Raw genomic sequence first — 20651 nt, forward strand, 5'->3', positions numbered from 1 at the left:
AACTCTCTACCCTTTTATTTTACCTATAAAGACTTGGGAGCCAGATGCTGGGGTGAAAACCTGCTAGCTCAGAGAGGCAGAGAAAACAACGTGGTGCCCTTCCTCTTCTGCCTTTGTTTCAGAAAGAAAGTTCCTTTCTACGCCATCTGAAACAAAATTCTTCCAACTGGATGTTCCTTGTTGTGGGTGACCCTGCTCGGACACCCCTTGGGGAAGGGGGTGAGAAGATGCAGCACCACCTCAAACACAGGGAGTCAGTGAGTTGCAGAGCATGCTGCAGATTCATTAAGTTAGACTTGCCGTTACATGCTCTCCCAAGGTCCTGCTGACTCAGGCAGCTGCCTCTGCTGTCTTGTTCTTTCCTCATTGGTGTCTCTGGGTCAGGTGTCTCCTCATCAGCAGTCTCTGGTGTAGAGGCAGGCTTGGCTTAGGGAGGAAGTGCCTGCCTCTCATGCTTATGCAGGCTGGCCTGGGCGCCTGCGGATTGGGTAGGCTGGCTACAGTTTCTCTTACAATCCCTCCCTTCTACTTCCTGTGCTTCCCTCCACTTCGACCCCCCTCATTCTCTATAGTTACTTCCAGTCAGCTGGTCGCTTGCTCTGCCTCTTGACCAATGGTTGATTTTATTTAAATAATGCAATCTCAGGGTTCACAGTGTGATCAAATATCCATCAATACATAGTAAAGGAAAGGGCTGACTCTGCAAGCTGTCCTCTGACTTCTGGGCAAGCTGTGGAAGACATACAGTATAAATAAAAATGTTTTTTAAACAGACGAGAACAAATGGTCGACACTGTGGTAGTTTGAAAAAAAATGACCCCCAAATGGAGTGGCACTATTAGGAGGTGTGGCCTTGTTAGAGGAAGTGTGCCACTATAGGAGCAGGGCTTTGAGGTCTCCTATGCTTAAACTTGACCCAGTTCACTCCCTGTTGCCTGTGGATCAAGATGTAGAGCTCTCAGCTCCTTCTCCAGCACCGTGTCTGCCTGTGGCCACCATGATGACAATGGACTAAACCTCTGAAACTGTAAACTAGGACTGGATGACTTTGACCAGGTCATAACAATGTGGATTTCTCCCAACAAGCCAAGAAACTTGTCTTTATTCCCTTCCCCTAGCTTGTCGATGTGCAGTCAACCCTGCGAACACATGGAGTCAGAGGACAACTTTCAGGAGCATGTTCTCTCCTCCTACCATGGGTTCCTGGGATCTAGCTCAGGTTGTTAGGCTTCAGAGGCAAGAGAATTCAGCCTCTGGACTGTAATTATGATATTTGCTGATGTGACTGTCTTGGTGACTCTTCCCCTGAAGAGTTTCTATTGGCTCCTTGTCTGTGTCCTTTACATTTCCATCATGCAGCTTTCTCAAAGATCCATTTACCGGGCATTAGTGGTGCTCACCTTTAATCCCAGCACTCGGGAGGCAGAGGCAGGTGGATCTCTGTGAGTTTGAGACTAACCTGGTCTACAAGAGCGAGTTCCAGGACAGCCTCCAAAGCCACAGAGAAACCCTGACTCGAAAAAGAAATTTAATTTAATTTAAAAAAAGCATTTAACTGCTGGGCAATGGTGCACACCTTTAATTCCAGCACTCAGGAGGCAGAGGCAGGTGGATCTCTGTGAGTTCAAGGCCAGTCTGGTATACAGAGTGAGTTCCAGGACAGGGTCCAAAGCTACACGGAAAAACCCTGTCTTGAAAAACAAAAACAAAATCTGTTTAATTGTTAAGCATTGAACATACTGGAGGAGTTAACAAACATTTACTCTTTGTCTTAATAAAACTAAAGAGGTGATTTGTAAGGCAGATTACATCACACAGGGACATGTGCTGTAATGAAACCAAATACTTTGCTAATTTTAAGAAGAAAAGATTAATTGAATGAGTTACTCAACTACTTTATTTATTTTGGTTTTTCAAGACAGGGTTTCTCTGTGTAGTCCTGGCCATCCTGGAACTCACTCTGTAGACGAGGCTGGCCTCCAATTCACAGAGATCCACCTGCCTCTGCGTCCTGAAGGAGTGCTGGGATTCGTGCACCACCACCGCCAGGCTACTCAACTATTTTAAATATTAAAGTTTCTGGAAAATATTAAGTGTTTAATAAATGTGTGTATTACATGAAAAGTTTTGCACAACAGGCTGGTTGTATTTGTCTTGTTCAAATCTGCTTTCAATTTCCTAATACTCTTATAATAAAAGCCAAACTTATGATACTAAAACCTCAATCAGTGACTATCCAAATCTTCCTTTTTCAATGCTGTTTTCTTTTCATTTTTGATGTAAATGTGTGGTATGTGAACATGTATGATCTGTGTTGTATCCCTGTGTGTGGTTAAGATGCTACATTTTATGTTACACCTATCTAACCACAATTAAAGCGATAACAGAAGTGACCAAGGCTGTTACCCAGCATGCATGTAGCCCTGGCTGCTAACCACAGCAGGCGACAGCAGAAAATCCAAACAAACAAAGAAGCTGATGTACCTTATTAAAAAACAAGTGTGGACAGGCACATTATTAGCGCATGCCTATAGCCTCGCATGCAGGAGGCAGAGGCAGAGGTGTTGAGTCCCAGGTCACATAATGAACCTATCAAAAGACAGAAAGAGAGTCCACCATGACAAATTAAACAAATACATGGATAAGACAAAACCAAAAGTTCAAGCCCAGAGTGCTCCTGGCCCAGCCTTCCTAGGTCTGGGCCCCAGGAGCACCGGGAGTCCACATCTTCACAACTCACACGGACGGCTGTCATTCAGTCTTCCGGCTCTGACTGCTGTTCCCATCTTTCTTCTTCTCGGTTTGGCTGCAGGTGTCTTATCTGTGCTCACTATTTTAGTCTGCTGTTAAGTGACAGGCCTCAGAGGCAAAAGTCAAAGTTCAAAAGAATGAGGGGCCACAGTAATAGCGTTAATGTCAGAAATGTTTATTCTCTAAAATATCACATAAAAGTCGGTGGGAAGGGAGAAGGTCAGCTGTCTCACATGAAATCTGGGCTAAGGGCAGAGCTGCCTAAAGAAATGGTGGCAAACCGCAGGGACATTGGGAGTGGAGATGGCGGCCCAGGTCTGCACAGCAACTGCTCGCTCCCTGTTGGGAAGGAGGAAGCATGAGCTCACTCTTTAGACATGTTCTTGATGGTCTTGTGCTCCTTCATGGCTCTTTCCCAGTCACTGCCATTGAATTCCTCGGTGACCACACTCCGAACAGTGCCTTCATCAAGGCAGTGGGGGGCGATTCCTAGGGGCAAGTGGAACAGAGAGAGGACCAGAGAATATATCAGACAAGCCCTCACGCTCGAGCACCTTTACCCACAGGTGAGCTAACTTAGCTAAATGGCATGCTGCAGCTTGCCACCTTGGCTTATAAGGCTGTGTGGCCTGCTGATATACACTAAGAAGGTTCTAGCTCGGCCTATGACTTCTGTCTTCTGGTCCTCACCTGTCATGTGAAGGTCAGATACCCTGAATGAGGGTCAGCCAATGCCAGTCAGCATTCAAAACCTCTGAGGCCTGGGACAGCTCAGAGACAGAGTACTTGCCAATACGTATAAGGACCTGTGGTCAATCCCCAGCACAAGGGAAGTGGGTGGGGCTGAATGTGGAAAGTATTAGGAGGGTTCAGGCCTGGCCCAACTCTCAAGACTTTCCTGGGGTTAGATAGATAAAGAATTAGATAGTTCCTAATTTATACAGGACTTTGTAACTATTAAAAGCAGGCATGGTGGCACGTGCCTTAATCTCATCAATCAGGTGGCAGAAGCAAGAGGCCTGCCAGGAGGCTAGCCTGGACTACATTAAGACAGTCTCCAAACCAAACCCACACAAAACAATCCCACAAATAAACAACAACAAAAAACCCTTTCCTGTTTCAAGGTAACCAGGAATCAGGAACCAGCAGGAGCTGCTGAAGACACAGGGTAGAGAGACTGGCATGATGTCCTACCTTCTCCTCTCCGTGGTACAGTCAGCTCCAGCAGCTATGACATGGGAACATGCCAGCCTCATTTTACTCTGCCTAAGGGCTGATTGTATCCATCCCACCTCCAGGTCAAGCAGGGCTTCAAGAAGGCTCTAAAGGCTCTTCTTGCTTCTTTTTAAAAGTATATATTTGCTGGGCAGTGGTGGAACATGTCTTTAATCCCAGTACTCAGGAGGCAGAGGCAGGCAGATCTCTGTGAGTTCAAGGCCAGCCTGATCTACAAATCAGATCCCAGGACAGCTAGGCCTGTGACACTGAGAAACCCTATCTCAAAAAAAAAAAAAACCTAAATAAATAAATAAAGTCTATGTATGGATGTATTGTGTCTGTGAACACGCATGTGTGTGCCTGGTGCCTGTGGAGAACAACAGAGGGCCTGGACCCCTGAGATTACAGACAGAACTGAGCTACCTTTTGGTGCTGGAAACCAAACTCAGGTCCTCTGCAAGATCAGCAAGTGATCTTAACCACTGAGCTGACTCTCTAGTTCCCCATCTTTTGAGACAGGGTGTCCGGCCTTACCACAAACTAAGCTAGCTATGTGAAAAATGACCTTGAACATTTGACAACTCTGCCTCTACCTGTCAAGGGCTGGAATTATGGATATGCACCACCACCTGGTTTTCTTGCTTCCTTATTTGGTTGGTTGGTTTTGGTTTTTCAAGACAGGGTTTCTCTGTGTGGCCCTGGCTGTCCTAGAGCTCACTTTGTAGACCAGGCTGGCCTCGAATTCACAGAGATCCACCTACCTCGGCATCCCAAGTGCTGGGATCAAAGGTATGTGCCACTACACCTGGCTCTTTTTTCTTTTTTTAACAAACCAAATCAAAATCTTTTCATCTATCTATTTAGGAGTGGAGTGAAGATCATGCATGCCAGGCAAATGCTCACTACCGCTGAGCTACAGCCACAGCCCTTAATTTTGTTTTCAAATAATAGCAACAGCCATCGTTCTGGCCTCTTCCCTCCCTTTACCCATCATTATTCCAGTGGCCTCCCCTGAACCCACAGGCCCATTTCCCACCCATATTTTTAATTTATTTATTTAATATGTATCTGTGAGCAGGGCATTGGTGGCATAAGCCTTTAATCCCAGCACTCGGGAGGCAGAGGCAGGTGAATCTCTGTGAGTTCGAGGCCACTCTAGTCTATAGAGCAAGTTCCAGGACAGGCTCCAAAGCAATACAGAGAAACCCTGTCTCAAAAAAACCAAAATAAATAAATAAACAAATAATATTTGTCTGTGTGTAGCCTGCATATACCACATGCATACAGTGTCCACAGAGACCAGAGGAAGATGCCAGATCCCCAAGACTGGAATTACAGATAGACTGAGACTAGGAATCGAACCCCAGTCCTCTGGAGGAGCAGCCATACTCTTAACCACTGAGCCATCTCTCCAGCCCTGTTCCACCTATCTTCTCTCTACCTTGTAGGGTCTCCCCTCAGTTCTGTAGTACCAGGGAATAAGAACCAACGCCAGGCGTTGGTGGCGCATGCCTTTAATCCCAGCACTTGGGAGGCAGAGGCAGGCAGAACTCTGTGAATTTGAGGCCAGCCTGGTCTACAAAGCAAGTTCCAGGACAACCTCCAAAACAATACAGAGAAACCCTGTCTCAAAAAACAAAAAACAAAACAAAACAAAACAAAAAGAACCACCTACAGATAGACTCTGAAAACCATTACCTTATTATGTCCAGACACTTGACCAGGACCCATCAGAGGAACCTTGTTCTTCTGACACATGCCAGGGCCCAGTTGCCCAACCAGCACCCTAGGTTTCTCAGGGTCTTAAGCCCACGACACTCCCTTCACTCACCAAAGCCTCCGGGGTTGGAACGTGGAGTGTAGAAGCTCTGAACACCACATCTCTTACAGAAGGTGTGCTGGGCTTTGTGTGTGTTGAACGTGTATGTGGTTATGCTCTCAGCGCCCTGGGAGAACAGAAACAAATGGGCAAGGAGATCAGTTAATGTCATTAAAAGTAATCTTTCAAGAGGATTAGTGGGGGTACCCTTTTGTAGAGTTCTCCGGGTTATGGAGAGGGCTCCCACTTCCTAGAAAAGCCTGAAAGCTTCTTTAAGGCATGGACCATCTGTACATCCTAGACACAATTCTCTCTGGAGCCCGACAGCCCTCCTATCCCAACTGGACACTGAACAACCCAACCTCAAGTTGATGCACACTAACACAGAATACCCTCTATGCTAACACAGAATACCTTCTAAGAGTCAGGGAGTACAGGTGTCTGCTTCCCAGGGCCACTTACCCAAGGGACTGCCTCTCCATGTCCCCAAAAGGCACTGCTCAAGATCTGGAGGACACTACTGACTATACCTGAATTATTTATAAAGGAAAAACTAGGAAAAAAAACTCTTTGCCACATGTCATAGACAAAGGGTTAGTTTTTTGTTTGTGTGTTTTTGGTTTTTCAAGACAGGATTTCTCTGTTTAGCCCTAGCTGTCCTGGAACTCGCTCTGTAGATCAGGCTGGCCTGAAACTCACAGAGATCAGCTTGTCTCTGCCTCCCAAGAGCTGGGATTAAAATGTGTGTCACCACAGCCCGGCAGGGTTAGTTTTCTTAAAGGACAATATGAATGAAAAAACAGGCAAAGTATATGAATGGACAGCTGAGAGAAAGAAAAGTACATATGAAATGATGCTTACACTGATGAGCTACAACAAAATACTTAGAACTTGGTGAAAAGGATTTTAAAAAATCACAAATGGGAGGCTGGAGAGATGGCTCAGCAGTTAGCACATATTGCTTTTGCAGAGGACCTGAGACTTCTGTTGCCAGCACCAACATTGGGTGGCTCAAAACTACCTATAACCCCTGCTCCAGAGAGCCAGTGCCTCTAGCCATCCCAGACACCTGCACTCACGTGACACACACACAAATTAAAATTGACTGATCTAAAAATCTCTTCTGAACTCCATGGGCACTGGCGAGTACATGTGCCTACTAACAATGCAGGCATACATATACAAACACATAAAAATACAAATAAATCTTTGTTTTTATTTTTAAAAACCACAATGGTAGAGACTAGAGAGGATGACTCAGCATATCTTTGTTTTTATTTTTAAAAACCACAATGGTAGAGACTAGAGAGGATGGCTCAGCATTTGGGAGCATTGGTTGCTCTTCAAGAGGGCCCAGCACCCACATGGCAGCTCATGGCTGTCTGTGGCTCCAGTTCCCGAGGATCTGATGCCCTCAAAGACATACATTCAGGAAAAACACCAATGCACATGAAATGAAAATAAACAAAGAATTGTTCAAAATCACAATGGACCAGGTGGTGGCGGCGCACGCCTTTAATTCCAGCACTCGGGAGGCAGAGGCAGGTGGATCTCTATGAGTTCGAGGCCAGCCTGGTCTACAGAGAGACTTCCAGGACAGCCTCCAAAGTCACAGAGAAACCCCATGTTGAAAAACCAAAATAGAAACTAAAAAAAAAAGAAGAGTGCTTATAAATACTCAACAGCACTAAAATCTCCAAGGGTCCAAAGCAAAAAACACAAGATGTAAAACATGGGTTGGAGGTATGGCACATGGTGGAGCCCATGTGGGCATGTTAGTGCACACGAGGCCCCAGAATCAGTTCCAGCATGAAAAAGAGGGAGGGGATAACGGTTCGCTCCCAATCATGAGGACCAGAATTCATATCCTAGCACATACGTTGGACAATGTCCTGTAACTCCTGCTTTAAGGGTTCTAATGTTTTCCCTGTGGACTTCTGCATATGTTCCCAGTCATGTAGACACATAAATGCAGAGACGCACACACTCACACATACATTATGGATGGCAGTGAATCAGCATGTGGGTGCTAGGAATTGAACCCAGGTTCTCTGAAAGAGCAGTAAGTGCTCTTAATCTCTGAGTCATCTCTCCAAGCCCCTAAAAATGTTTTATCATTTTTGTTTGTTTGTTTTGGTTTTTTGAGACAGGGTTTCTCTGCATTGCTTTGGAGCCTGTCCTAGAACATGCTCTGGAGACCAGGCTGGGTTTGAACTCACAGAGATTCACCTGCTTCTGCCTCCCAAGTGCTTAGATTGAAGGTGTGCACCACCAACGCCCGGCAAAAAATGTATTAGCATTTTTGAAGATTTATTTTTAATTATGTGTACATATTTGTTAGTGTTTTTGGAAGCCAGAAGCACTGGGTCCTGGGATTCAAACTCAGGTCCTCTGCAAAAGCAGCACCGGCTCTCAACCACTGAGTTAATTCCAGCCTCGATCTAAAAATGTTTTACACAGGGGTGGATGAGACTTCTCATTACTATTATACATTTCACATTTCTCCCATAATTCCTTGCAGGCCACTGCATGCCGTCTACCACAAGAAAGTCTCAAACACTGAGTTTCCTAAGGTTTTTGTTTGTTTGTTTTAATTGGAGCTACGTGTGCACACCAAGAACTTCCTATAAAAATAGCTCCGCCGGCTATTCTGGCTCACAACTTGGTGCATTGCTACCAGGGTCAGCAACGACCCTGACACCCTACCTGACCTCACTTACCACTATGTCACCCAGTGATACCCAGATCCTCTTCATCTATGCACCACCAACTTGATCACATGTGCACTGCTCGTCACTAGAATGCATGGCCTGTCATCATCAAAATCTGCCACATGGAACCAGGTGTGGTGGTGCACACCTTTAGTCCCAGCACTCAGGAGGCAGAGGCAGGCATATTCTGTGGGTTTGAGGCCAGCCTGGTCTACAGAGTGAGTTCCAGGACGATCACAGTGAGTCTTGCTTAGGAAAAGAATATTTTCCACATGGGTCACTCCTTGACTTATGGGCAGGCAGAAAACACCAATCCAATGACTATCATTTTCCTTGTTTCTCTCTCTCTCTCTTTTTTTAAGCAGTTCTAGAATTGAACCTAGAGATTCATGCATTGGAGAAGGGACACACTCTCTCAGAACTACAGTCCCAAATGGTCATTTTTGTTGTTGTTGTTGTTTTTGGTTTTTTGTTTTGTTTTTCGAGACAGGGTTTCTTTGTGGCTTTGGAGGCTGTCCTGGAACCAGCTCTTGTAGACCAGGCTGGTCTCAAACTCATAGAAATCCGCCTACCTCTGCCTCCTGAGTGCTGAGATTAAAGGCGTGCGCCATCACCGCCAAATGGTCACCTTTCAATAAATTTCATTTTCCATCTGTATGTGAGTATGTATGATTATGGTGGGGGGGGCATGCATGCCATGGCCCATGTGTGGCCAAAAAACAACTTCAGTGGTCATCTATCTCCTTTCATCTATAGATGGGTTCCTGAGATCAAGCTCAGGTTACCAAGTTAGCACTGTTGGCCTACAACCATGCTTTGGACCACTGAATCCTTTCTAACATTACTCTACAGCATTCCACTGTAAAGCACTGGCCACTGAGTACACCACACTTCTGTGTTTATTTCCTCTATGGCCTACTTCCTTTCTGTACTGAAAACTACTCACAGGCAGGCCTGAACTGTCTTCCTTCTCCTTGCCCTGGATACCTTTACACCGCTGACCTCCTATGCTCCAAGACATAGAGACAAGTGTGCAAGAACTCCTAGGTTCATGATTCCATCTCTGTTGTATCCAGACTTGTAGATCCAGCTTCCAACTAGCCAACAGGAGGAGTATGAACAAATCAAGAGAGGACGTTGTCCTGGAGCACCAGGACATGGAGAAGCCTAGTAAAGAAGTATGCCACAGAGCACCAGGAAAGACGTGCACAAGACTGTCGAGGAAGAAAACAGAGGACCAATTCCCCACCCAGACTGCACCTGCTAGTATCTTCAGGAGCTGCCTGCTGCAGGAGCATAGGAACGAGGTTGAGGACAGGCTACATGTCAGTGCCCTTCTGTCCTGTGGGACAGATGAAGAAGGATCCCTGGGCTCTTTACCAACGGACACCCATACCACACCTTCTGTGATGTGGACAGAGGTATAGACAAAAGTATAGGGACAAAGACAGAGACAAAGAAAAAGACACAAAGTGGATGTATATCTGTTCTCTCGCTGCCTTATTTATGGTTCTACTGCTGTGAGGAGACACCATGGCCAAGGCAGCTTATGAAAGGAAGCACTGAAATGAGGGCTTGCTTACAGCTGCAAGGGGTGAGTCGTTGCTCTTCATGGTGGGGAGCTTGTGGGCAGGCAGGCCTGGCACTGGAACAATAACTGAGAGCTTACATCTGATCTACAAACAGTAGATAGAGAGACTGGACCTTTGAAACCTCAAAGCTCACCCCCAGCGACACATCTCTTCCAACAAGGCCTGTGTCATCAGAGAGGAGGGAACCTCAATTGAGGAAAAAGTCTCTATAAAATCAGCTGTAGGTAAGCCAGTAGGGCATTTTCTTAACTAGTGATTGACAGGTGAGGGCCAAGCCCATTATGTGTGGGGCCACCCCTAGGCTGTTTTATAAGAAAGCAGGGTTGAGCAGGCCATGGGGAACAAGCCAGTAAGCAGTATTTCTCCATCATCTTCTGCCTCCAGGTTCCCACTCTGTTCAAATTCCTGTCCTGACCTTCAATGATGAACAGTGACATGGAAGTGTAAGCCAGATAAACCCTTTCCTCCCCAAGGTGCTTTGGTCATGGTATTTCATCACAGAAATAGCAGCCCTAAGACAAGGCCTCACCTCCTAACCCTTCTAACAGTCTACCAATTACAGACTATGTACTCAGACATAAGAGCTGATGGGAGCTCATTCGACCCTACTCCAGACAATCAAGAATCTGAGGAGGGACTACTTACCATCATAGACCCCCAGGGAAGAGGGAAGGAGGAAAGATAAGAAGAAAGGAACCCTGGCCTCCCACATTCAAGATTAAATTTCATAGACTTGGTAGGCTGGAGAAATTGCTTAGCAATTAAGAGTGCTTCCTGCTCCTGCAGAGGACCTGGGTTCAACTCCCAGCACCCACATGGGGGCTCCAGGGGATTCAACAGGCACACACGTGGTGTATATACATACTTGCGGACAAAACACCCATACACATAAAATAAATTCCCCGTTTTGAAACAAAAGTTCTCTCTCTGTAGGCCTGACTGTCCTGGAGTTTGCTATGTAGATCAAGATATCCTCAAACTCACAGAGATCCTGAATGCTTCTGCCTCCTGATGCTGGGTTTAAAGATGTATTCCACCACACCCAGCCATAAATCTTGAGAGAGAGAAAAAAAACCCTCATTGACTTGAGAAGACTAAGACACACTCGGCCATCTACTCAGTCTTTCCTCCCAGGAGCTACTGAGAGCAGACTTGACACTAAACCCCCACCAGGCCAGGAACTGGCTCAAACGTGGCAATAGGTAGGACTGGCCTTGAACACTCCTGTAGTCTCATAGTAAAGGAGAGGAATCTCTGTACCAAGTTCTTGTGCCGGCTCCCAAAGTCTGTGAGACTGAGAGGAAGGGAAGGAGAGGAAGGTAGAATTAAAGCCCTGCCCCACCCCACATTTATCTAGAGTTTGCTAAAAAGGCATCTTACAAAATTTATATTTTCCTTCCCAGAGATTTTATTTGTAAGAGAATTGATTCTAAAGAAAAAATGTCAAAGACTTATACACAAGGAAATTCATCACAATGTTGTTTATAATTCAGGAAGTGAAATGCGGGTTGGAGAGATGATTTAAAAGTTAAGAGCACACCAGGCAGTGGTGGCACATGCCTTTAATCCCAGCACTCAGGAGGCAGAGGCGGCTTGATTTCCAGCACCCACATAGCAGCTCACAACCCTCCGTTAACTCCAGTTCCAGGGGATCTGCTACCCTCTTCTGGCTGCTAAGGGCACTGCACTCATACAGTATACAGATATACACGCAGACAAAACCACCCCCCACATGTAAAATAATATAATGTTTTAAATGGACTCAAGGCAGGAGTGCACCACTGCAAATTCAAGAATGATGAGATAAGCCAACCAAGAAACTGGCTTGTGAAGAGGGAGACGATCTGTGCAAGTCCACAGTGATGAAATCAAACATAAAAACAGTTGGGTTTGGGATGTAGCTCAGTGGTATAGGACTTGCCTAGTATACATGAGGCCCTTGGCTCAACTCCAACCCTGAATAAAAAGGAAAAAAAAATAAAAACAATGTGGTTTTTTTTCACTAGGAAATGATAAAATAGTTTATAGGTAGAACAGGTTTTTGTTTATTTTTGTCTTTGGAGGCAGGATTTCTCTATGTAGCCCTGGAATTCACTCTGTAGACCAGGTCAGCCACAAACTCACAGAGATCTGTCCACCTTTGCCTTCTAAGGGCTGGGATTAAAGGTGTGAGCCATCACACCTAGACAGTCAGTTACATATCACCCCCCACACACACACACACACACTCAACACCCTCTATTTACTTTTTTGAGGCAGAATATATGTTGCTCAAATTGGCCCTACCCACAAAGGACTGTACACTCCACATCAAACACTAATTAAGAAAATGTCCTACAGGCCTGCCTATATCCCAGTGTTATCACTGGCTCGTGATAAATTAACATAAATCTAGCCAGCACACTGTCTTATATAATATTTTGATTAAAATATATGACAATCACACTAGCATGGTAGCATGTACTTGTAGTTGTAGGTACTTAGGAGACTGAAGCAGGAGGTTCTCTTAAGACTAGAAGCCCTGGCCGGGTGTTGGTGGCTCACACCTTTAATCCCAGCACTTGGGAGCCCAGCATGGTCTACAGAGCAAGTTCCAGGACAACTTCCAAAGCAATACAGAGAAACCCTGTCTTGAAAAACCAAAAAAAAAAAAAAAAAAATGACTAGAAGCCCAGGAGGCAGTCTGGGCAGTCCAGGCCACAGAGCAAGATCCCATACTTAAATAAATAAAGGTGAGTTTGAGTCAGTGGGTAAAGGAGTTCTCCATGCAAACCTATGACCTGAGTTCAATCCTGACGACTCACACGATAGGAGAAAACTTAGTCTTGTAAGTTGTCCTCTGACCTCCACCAGCGCACTATGGCTGTGTGCCTACAGACATACATATGGTAGTAAATAAAATAAAATTCAGGGGCTGGAGAGATAACTCAGTTGTTGCTCTCGAAAAGGACCTGAGTTTAGTTCCTTGTGCCACACGGAGGCTTACAATCATTCTTAACTCCAATTCCAGGGAATTTTATGCCCTCTTCTGGCCTCCACAGACACTAGGCATGTTAAAGGTACACACATATATACATGCAGGCGAAATATTCATACACATAAAATAATAAAAAAAATGTAAAAACTGGACTCAAGCCAGGAATTCACTATGAAAAAAATAATTGTAAAGCAACTACATATATTTTGTTTGTTTGTTTGTTAAGATTCATTATGTAACTCTGGCTAAACTCACTATGTCGACCAGCCTGGCTCTAAACTCACAGAGATCCACCTGCCTCTGCCTCCTAAATGCTGGGATTAAAAGTGTGCACATATTTAGATGTATGTATTTACCTATATAAAAAATAATGTACCAGGCGGATCTCTGTGAGTTCAAGGCCACCCTGGTCTACCGAGTGAGTTCCAGGACGGCCTCCAAAGCAATACAGAGAAACCCTGTCTCGAAAAACCAAAATAAATAAATAAATAATGTACAAATGGGCAGAAATATAGTTCAGTTAGTAGAGTGCTTGCCTAGTATGCATGAAGCCCTAGGTTCAATTCCCAGCACTGTATATGCTGGGCATGGTGACACATACTAGTAATTCCAGTGCTCAGATAGAGGCAGCAGATCAGGAGTTCAAGGCCAACCTAAGATACATGAGTTCTAATCAGAGAGAGAGAAAGAGAGAGAGAGAGGTATAAGGACATGTGTCAAAAAATAGTATTGATTACCACTGAATGATTTTACTTTTTTTAAGGTTATTCAGATAATTTTTCAGTTTTCAAAATGACTTTAATTGATCTGGCTTTCTGTATTTGAAAATGTTTCTACAATAATATCAAATATGCTTTCCAAAACAAAGGGAAGATAGGAATCAGGCATAGTACATAGTACTATGTAAATAGCACATAGCACATGCCTTCATGCCTGTGATCCCAGCCCTCTGGGGGCAGAAATAGGAGGATCAGGAGTTCAAGGCCAGCCTGGCTGTCTCAAAACAATTTATCAACTCAAAAGGGACTAGCAAGATGGCTCAACAGGTAGAGGTGCTTACCACAGAAGCCTGGCAACTTCGGTCTGGTCCCTAAACAACCCTGGGAAGGTGGAAGGAGAGGGCCAGCTCCACTGAGCTGATCTTTGGCCTCCACATGTGCTGTACCGTGTGCCCACCCCACTAACAGATAAAAAATGTAAAGGAAAAATAACTAAGGCAGTACTCAGGAGGTTTAGGTAAGGAGAACATTAAGTTTGAGGCTAGCCTAGGCTACACAGTGAGACTCCAGCTGAAGAAAAAAAGCATCTCAAAGCCCTTAAAAGGTCCTCCTAAGCTCTCTGCCCCTCACACTGTATAGCAAAAGATGGGGTAGGGGCTCTGGGGTCCTTACACATGGGCTCCACCCGCCCAGACCCTGCTTGAAAGTACTAACCTTCAGGAGTTTGAACCGAGACGCCGGAACAATGAAGTGTTTATTCTGCTTCTTTTTGCAAATGCTACAGCTACAGAAAGAGCAAAGACCAGATTGTGAGTTGCCATCTGCATTGTCCACATGCCCAAGCAGCCCAGCCCAATGCCTACAGAACCAGCTGACCTCAAACAGGACACCCTTCTCAGCACCATCCAGGAAAGGGAAACTTAGGCAGCTGGACGGGCCGCCTGGAGCCTCTGCTCTTCCTGGCAGTGAAGCCTGCTGGTGACAGAGCCAGCAGAGGAGAGAGACCACACAGCATTCAGCAATCCTGGACCTCATTTCTGCTTCCCCCCTCCCGGCCCTGAAGAGAAACAGTGGACTTAAAAGACACTCAGAAAATGAATTCAGACATTGATACACTCTAATGCCCCTTTAGACAGGCACAGCAGAGCCAAGGAAAGAAACTTTGGCTTCCCTCTGTCTCCACATAACAAAACCAAGAAATACCAAACTGGAAATTGAGTTAAAATCTGTTCTTTTCAACTCACCATTTTCATCTTTGTTTCTCTACCCTAGATATAGTGAACTCAGGGTGTCTATCATGCACACTAAGCAGGTACTAAAGTGTACTTTTCTACACTAAAGTATAACTCAAGCTCTTTAATTCACCTTTTTTTTTTCCTGTTTTAATTTTGACTTTGACGTTAGAGCTGGCTCAGTAGTTAAGAGCACTGGCAGTTCTTTCAGCGAGCCCTGGTTCCATACCCAATATCCACCTGGTGGCTCACAGTTCCAGATACCAAACACCCTCTTCTAACCTCTGGGCATGTGGTGAACAGACAAGACACACATGTAGGCAAACCATCCAAGTGCATAAAATAGATAATTTAAAATGTTTTCACTTTATTTTATTCTTTGAGACAGAGGGGTCATGTTAAAATTTTATTTTATTTTATTTGTTTGAGACAGGGTCTCATGTATCCCCAGGCTGGCTTCAAACTTGCTATAGAGTTGAAGATAGCTTTGAGCTCCTTTGCTTGCTTGCTTGCTTATTTATTTCATCTTGAGAGAAGAATCTCATAGACACAAACACTATGCAGCTAAGGACAACCTTTAGCCCTGACCTTCCTGTCTCTACCTCCCCCAGGATGACAGGCATGTGACATCATGCCCAGTTTACACACAAGTGGGGATCTAGGCAAACACTACCAAATGAGCCACACCCCTAGTCCTAATTTACCTTTTAAAACACTGTCTTAGTAGAGGATTCTCTAAGAAATTATGCCATAATACCTTTTTCCAAATCTGGATTCTATTAGTGGACTAGCCAGTTCCCCACTTGAGGAAATTCATAGTATTTATTATTCATATGAAACCCAGCTACCATTAGAGAAGTAAAAGGACTGGACCCTCGTGAGTAATTAAGTACACACCAACAGCTGGTCCAGAAGGCAGACCCTGTTGTTCTCACTTTATTAGGCCAGGGAAGGTGCTAAGAAGTAGGCCTGCCACTGATCTGGGTGGTATCATGGGCCTTATGCCAAGAACAGAGAGAGAGCCAGCACATGGAAAGTTTCTGGGGATACATACTCTCCACCCCCCGATTACTTTCATCTAGCTTCACCGACAGACTCCTAAGAAGATTCTGCCCAAGGTGGGATTCCCAGGATCCCAGCAGGGAATTATGGCCGGCCTGATCCACCTCGTGCTAATCACCTCTAAGTCAGGTGGTGTCAGGGTGAGGCATGAGCCTATAAGCCAAAGCCCTGAAAGCCCTGCTTCGTCACCTGAGCTGTACTCTGGAACTCTGTGGTACATACACACACAGACACAGGCTCCATACATACAAACCATAGGCGTTACTCAGACTAACTCAGAATGCTTAGCCTTCCCCTACCTTTAAAAAAAACCATCCCAGGCGGCAGTGGTCCACACCTTTAATCCCAGCACTCAGGAGGCAAAGGATCTTTGAGTTTGAGGCCAGCTTGGTCTACAGAGTGAGTTCTAGGACAACTAAGACTACACAGAGAGACCCTGTCTCCAAAAAATTAACTAACTAACTAGCTAAATAAGTAAACAAATAAATAATCAGACTAGTGAGATGGCTTGGCAGGTAAAGGTAGCCTGATGACTGGATGACCCTAGGACCAAGGAGAGAACAGACACCCACAAGCTGTCCACTGACCTACACACATACTAAGTGTATAGCATATAATAATCTTTTTAGTTATCACTGAAGACTCCAAGTCATACACACAAGGGGAAAGAACAAAACAATGAACCTTTATGTTCCCAGTACCTGATGTAACAGTTATCAGCTCACCGCCAACACTGTTTCATCTATACCCCGACTCCCCAGATTGGGCTGAAACTCAGCCTCTTTGCTCCTCAAGTCTTCTAAGGCAATTTGGAAAGATAAAATACTCACTTGCAGTCAAAGATGTGTAAGTCTGCTGGAGCCCAAACTTCAAAACGAACTGCTCCACAGTGGCAGCCTCCTGTGTGCTTCACCAGGCCCTGGTACTCACTAAACGAAATAAAAACTAGAGCATAAGAATTTCTAACAGGCAAGCAGGGGCCTTATGGCATGGATCCTTCATGCTGTCTTTTTGTTCTTAAAAGAAAGCCAGGCTTAGACAAAAGTCTTTTTTATAGAACAACCAGGTACATTTCATAAAAGAGGTTCAGTAGTTTCACTGTGAACTGTCTTGAATTTTATAAGACTACAAAATAAAACATGCCCAGAATTTGGTAAATATGAAGATAGAGAAGCCTAGTTCCTCCCCTCCCCAAACATTGTATTTACATGTCGACTAGTTAAAAAAATATTTATAAGCTAAGTACCAAGTAGAGTCCTTACCAACCTTAAGCAGTCACCAAGCAAACTGACTAAATAATACTTAATTTTGATTGTAATAAAGACAGTAGAGGGGTTAGGAAAAAGCAAGACAGGTTGCCCAGTTGGGTCTACTGTCTTGCAAAGCTTTCAGGGGTGATAACAAAGGCTTTTCTAACTCCATTCACTCTCCTCCAGTACTTCCCAAGTAAATGACTTTTTACACAACTCTATACACAATTGGAGCCAGCTCCATAACCAAACATTGAGATTCAACGAACATCAGGAAGCCTCTTCCCCAAAAGACTAGGTATTTTTGCCAATAATAAATGAGAAAACATTTCACCATGACTTCTGAGCAATAACCCCCAGAAAAACAGCTCACTGCAGATTTACTTTGCTATCTGATTAATAGCAAGACTGAATGCTCTCCCAGGTTTCTCTAACAAGCTAACATCTCAATTTCTTCTTCTTCTACAATGTATATTATAAAAAAATACAAACATTATCATATTTAGTAACACAAGAACCCCTATGGTCATTCCATCAAAAAAGAGCCTGTATTGGCTATACATTTCTCCAAACTTTTTTCTATGCAATATTTGAACAAAATCGTTAGTGTATATAACATACACTTTCTTGGCACAAAAACAAGTTAGTTAGAGAACATAAAAGTAAATGTAAACAAGCATACAGTATGCAAATCTGGTGAATGAAACTCATCTTTTCGTGCCAATATTTTTGGTACTTTTTTCCTAGATCATTATCAGTTTGTTTTAAGGGAAAATATTAACTCAAATTTTTGCTTTGTGCATCGAAGGATTGGGGCTTTCTTGTTTATTTCGTTTTGAGACTGTGTCATACAGCTTAGGCTGACCTCAAATTAACTATGTAGACCAAGATGACCTTGAACGCTCAGCTCTGCCCACCTCCACCTTCCAGGCACCGGGTTTACAGACAAGGAGCACGATGTACCCCTGGATTGTTCCTGCCAGCCAGCCTGTCTTTCTTCTCTCTCTCTCTCTCTCTCTCTCTCTCTCTCTCTCTCTCTCTCTCTCTCTCTCTCTCTCTCTCTCTCTCTCTCTCTCTCTCTCTCTCTTTCTCCCTTTCTTTTTCTTTCTTCCTTCCTTCCTTTCTTTTCTTCCTTCCCTCCCTTCCTTTTCTCTCCTTTCCTTTCCTTCTTTCTCTCTCGAATCTGAGAAAGGATGTTTCTGTAGCCCAGGCTGGCCTTGAAAGAATATTCCTCCGCCTCCAAAATACTAGGATTACAGGCATGTGCCACTGTGCCCAGCCCCACGGATCTTTGTAGAGTATCGCTTAGACCTCCCAGTAGCTAGTTAACACAACAGGTATTTAACAAATGTTATTTTTTAATTTTTAATTGGCTTTTGCTTTGAATTAATATTTTAAAGTATTCAATTTATAGCCCAAGGGGATAAAACTAAAAAGCAAAGCACAAAGAAATCTAAATAAATAGTCCGTTTCTGAGAGGATGCACCAAAACCAAGAGAACTTCTTCTGGAACAAAGACAAAAGAACATCTTCCTGTTTATGAAAAGTAGTTCAAATTTTTAAGCAATTGTTAAGTTAATGTTAGTTTTCTCCGTCTTTTATTGTTCTTTTTCTGTTCAACTGCGAATGAGAGCCTGTATGGCTAGGATACTCAGTATTTCTTTGTAGCACAATGGTTAAAGGAAGAAGGGGTGCACATCCCATTTGGGAAAGAGGAGGCAGTTCTGGCCAGAGTAGTTAACAGCTCTTTTCCCAGTAAAAGACCTCTGAGATGCTCCGTAGGCCATCTAAGAAGCTGAAGGAACTTCAGAAGCACAGATGGAAGTAAAGCCTGCTACCCCGGGCCCGGGATGAGAGCACAAAGCCTGAGTTTCCCATTCCCTCTCGCACGCGTCGGTCGAAGACATCGCTTTGCGCGCGCTTCCCTCCGGGATCAATAACCCGCACTCTCCCTCCCGGGAACAACGGGCCTTCGCTCCCAAGGCTGCTAAATTCTCTACTTCGACCTTTTTCCCGCCCACCCTCCGAAAGCACGTGCAAACACGAGTAAAAACGGTCTGGGTAGCAGGAAAACTGTGGGATGTCTGTCCTTTTCACCCAGAGAGGCCCTCCTGCGCATTCGGCCGGACACCGTCCAGAGTAGCAAAGGCGGGGCAGCGGGCGCCTGGCCCCCGGCTCCGCACCCAACCTTGGGTCCCGCCGCCGCCGATGCGCACCTCGCAGGTGCTGGCCCGCCGCCCCCGCCACACTCACAAGGTGTCCAGCAGCAGCTTGGCGGTGCCCTCGAAGCTGAGCCGTTGCCGCTTCTGGAACGTCTCCCAGCGCTCCCGCTGCTCCCCTAGGTCGAGCGCAGACACCGAGGCGGAGGGGGTGTCCGCCGGCGGCGGCTCCTCGGCGGCCGCCTCCTGGGCCCGCGGCGGCGGCGACGGCGGCGGCTTGGGCCGCGGCTTTGCCGACCGCTGCGAACCGGTAGCCCCGCCCCCGCCCCCGGCCCGAGCCGTGCTCCCCGAGCGCCGCGCGCGGTTCTCGCCGCCGGCCAGGCCCCCGGAGGCACCCGAGCGCCGCTGCTCCCGCTGATCGGTGGCCACGGCACTCCGCGTCCGCCGCATGCCTCCCTTAGCTCGGCGCACAGGCCTCTCAGCTCTGCGCGTCCCCGCCGGCTGATGCGCGTCCCCGCCTCTGACAACCTGAAAGCCCCGGGGGTGGTGCGCGGCGCACGAGCTCTGGACCTGACTACCGCGGCCTGTCTTCAGTGGGAGACCCCGGGCTTGTGTGCTCTTGGTGCTGAGGAGGGTCTAACGAGACCGCGCCTCCACCTGTGCTTGCAGGTCGTCGTGCGGGTTTGATCAGCGCCAATCATACATTCGTGACCTGAGGAGGCCTACGTCAGGCCTCAATGCATAGCCACATCAGAGCTGACAAGCTTGGGCAACTTGGTCTCCTAGGTGGTGACACTTGCAGAAGCCATCATGCACCTAATATGAGCTAACGTACGTAAATGGTCTGGCACTTGCTATTTGAAGCATAAATGACAGCTGGAATCCGTTTGATTGATGGTCAAGATTTTGTTTTGTTTCTATTTTTGTTTTTGCAGAACTGGGAATAGAGTACTGTGCAAGCCCTTTACACTGAGCCACATTCCCGGGCCCGGATTTTGTATTCAATTTTAGGTAAATGAATGGATCCAGGATTATATTCTACATGTATGCTTTTGCAGAATACTGAAGTTTAAAGAAAAAAAGATCACAAGAACACCCCCACACACACTCCCTGCGCGCGTCCCTCCAGGGCATCCCAGATAGTCTCCAAACCCTTTTAGT

The 20651-nt window shown here is 45.6% G+C and overlaps 1 protein-coding gene across 1 annotated transcript; it reads right to left on the bottom strand.

Annotated features, from left to right (window-relative positions):
• Positions 1–2905: 2905 nt before the first annotated feature.
• On the bottom strand, positions 2906–19972 carry Cenpv (centromere protein V). Its single transcript, XM_021225797.2, has 5 exons — positions 19585–19972; positions 16912–17010; positions 14502–14571; positions 5801–5915; positions 2906–3240 (listed from the first exon to the last, which is right to left on the bottom strand). Exons 1-5 carry the CDS (start codon positions 19938–19940, stop codon positions 3116–3118), a joined length of 765 nt encoding a protein of 254 aa, XP_021081456.1. The 5' UTR covers positions 19941–19972; the 3' UTR covers positions 2906–3115.
• Between the last annotated feature and the right edge of the window lie 679 nt (positions 19973–20651).

Source organism: Mesocricetus auratus, unplaced genomic scaffold, assembly GCF_017639785.1.
Source record: "Mesocricetus auratus isolate SY011 unplaced genomic scaffold, BCM_Maur_2.0 Super-Scaffold_100007, whole genome shotgun sequence".
Taxonomy (NCBI): domain Eukaryota; kingdom Metazoa; phylum Chordata; class Mammalia; order Rodentia; family Cricetidae; genus Mesocricetus; species Mesocricetus auratus.

What these genes read in the sequence shown, in the direction of transcription:
- Cenpv (XM_021225797.2), bottom strand. Translation starts at nt 19,940, where the DNA reads ATGCGGCGGACGCGGAGTGCCGTGGCCACCGATCAGCGGGAGCAGCGG. An exon ending in AAGCTGCTGCTGGACACCTT is followed by an intron (nt 17,011 to 19,584) that starts GTGAGTGTGGCG and finishes TATTTCGTTTAG; the next exon opens with TGAGTACCAGGGCCTGGTGA. An exon ending in CTCGGTTCAAACTCCTGAAG is followed by an intron (nt 5,916 to 14,501) that starts GTTAGTACTTTC and finishes CTGTTCTCCCAG; the next exon opens with GGCGCTGAGAGCATAACCAC.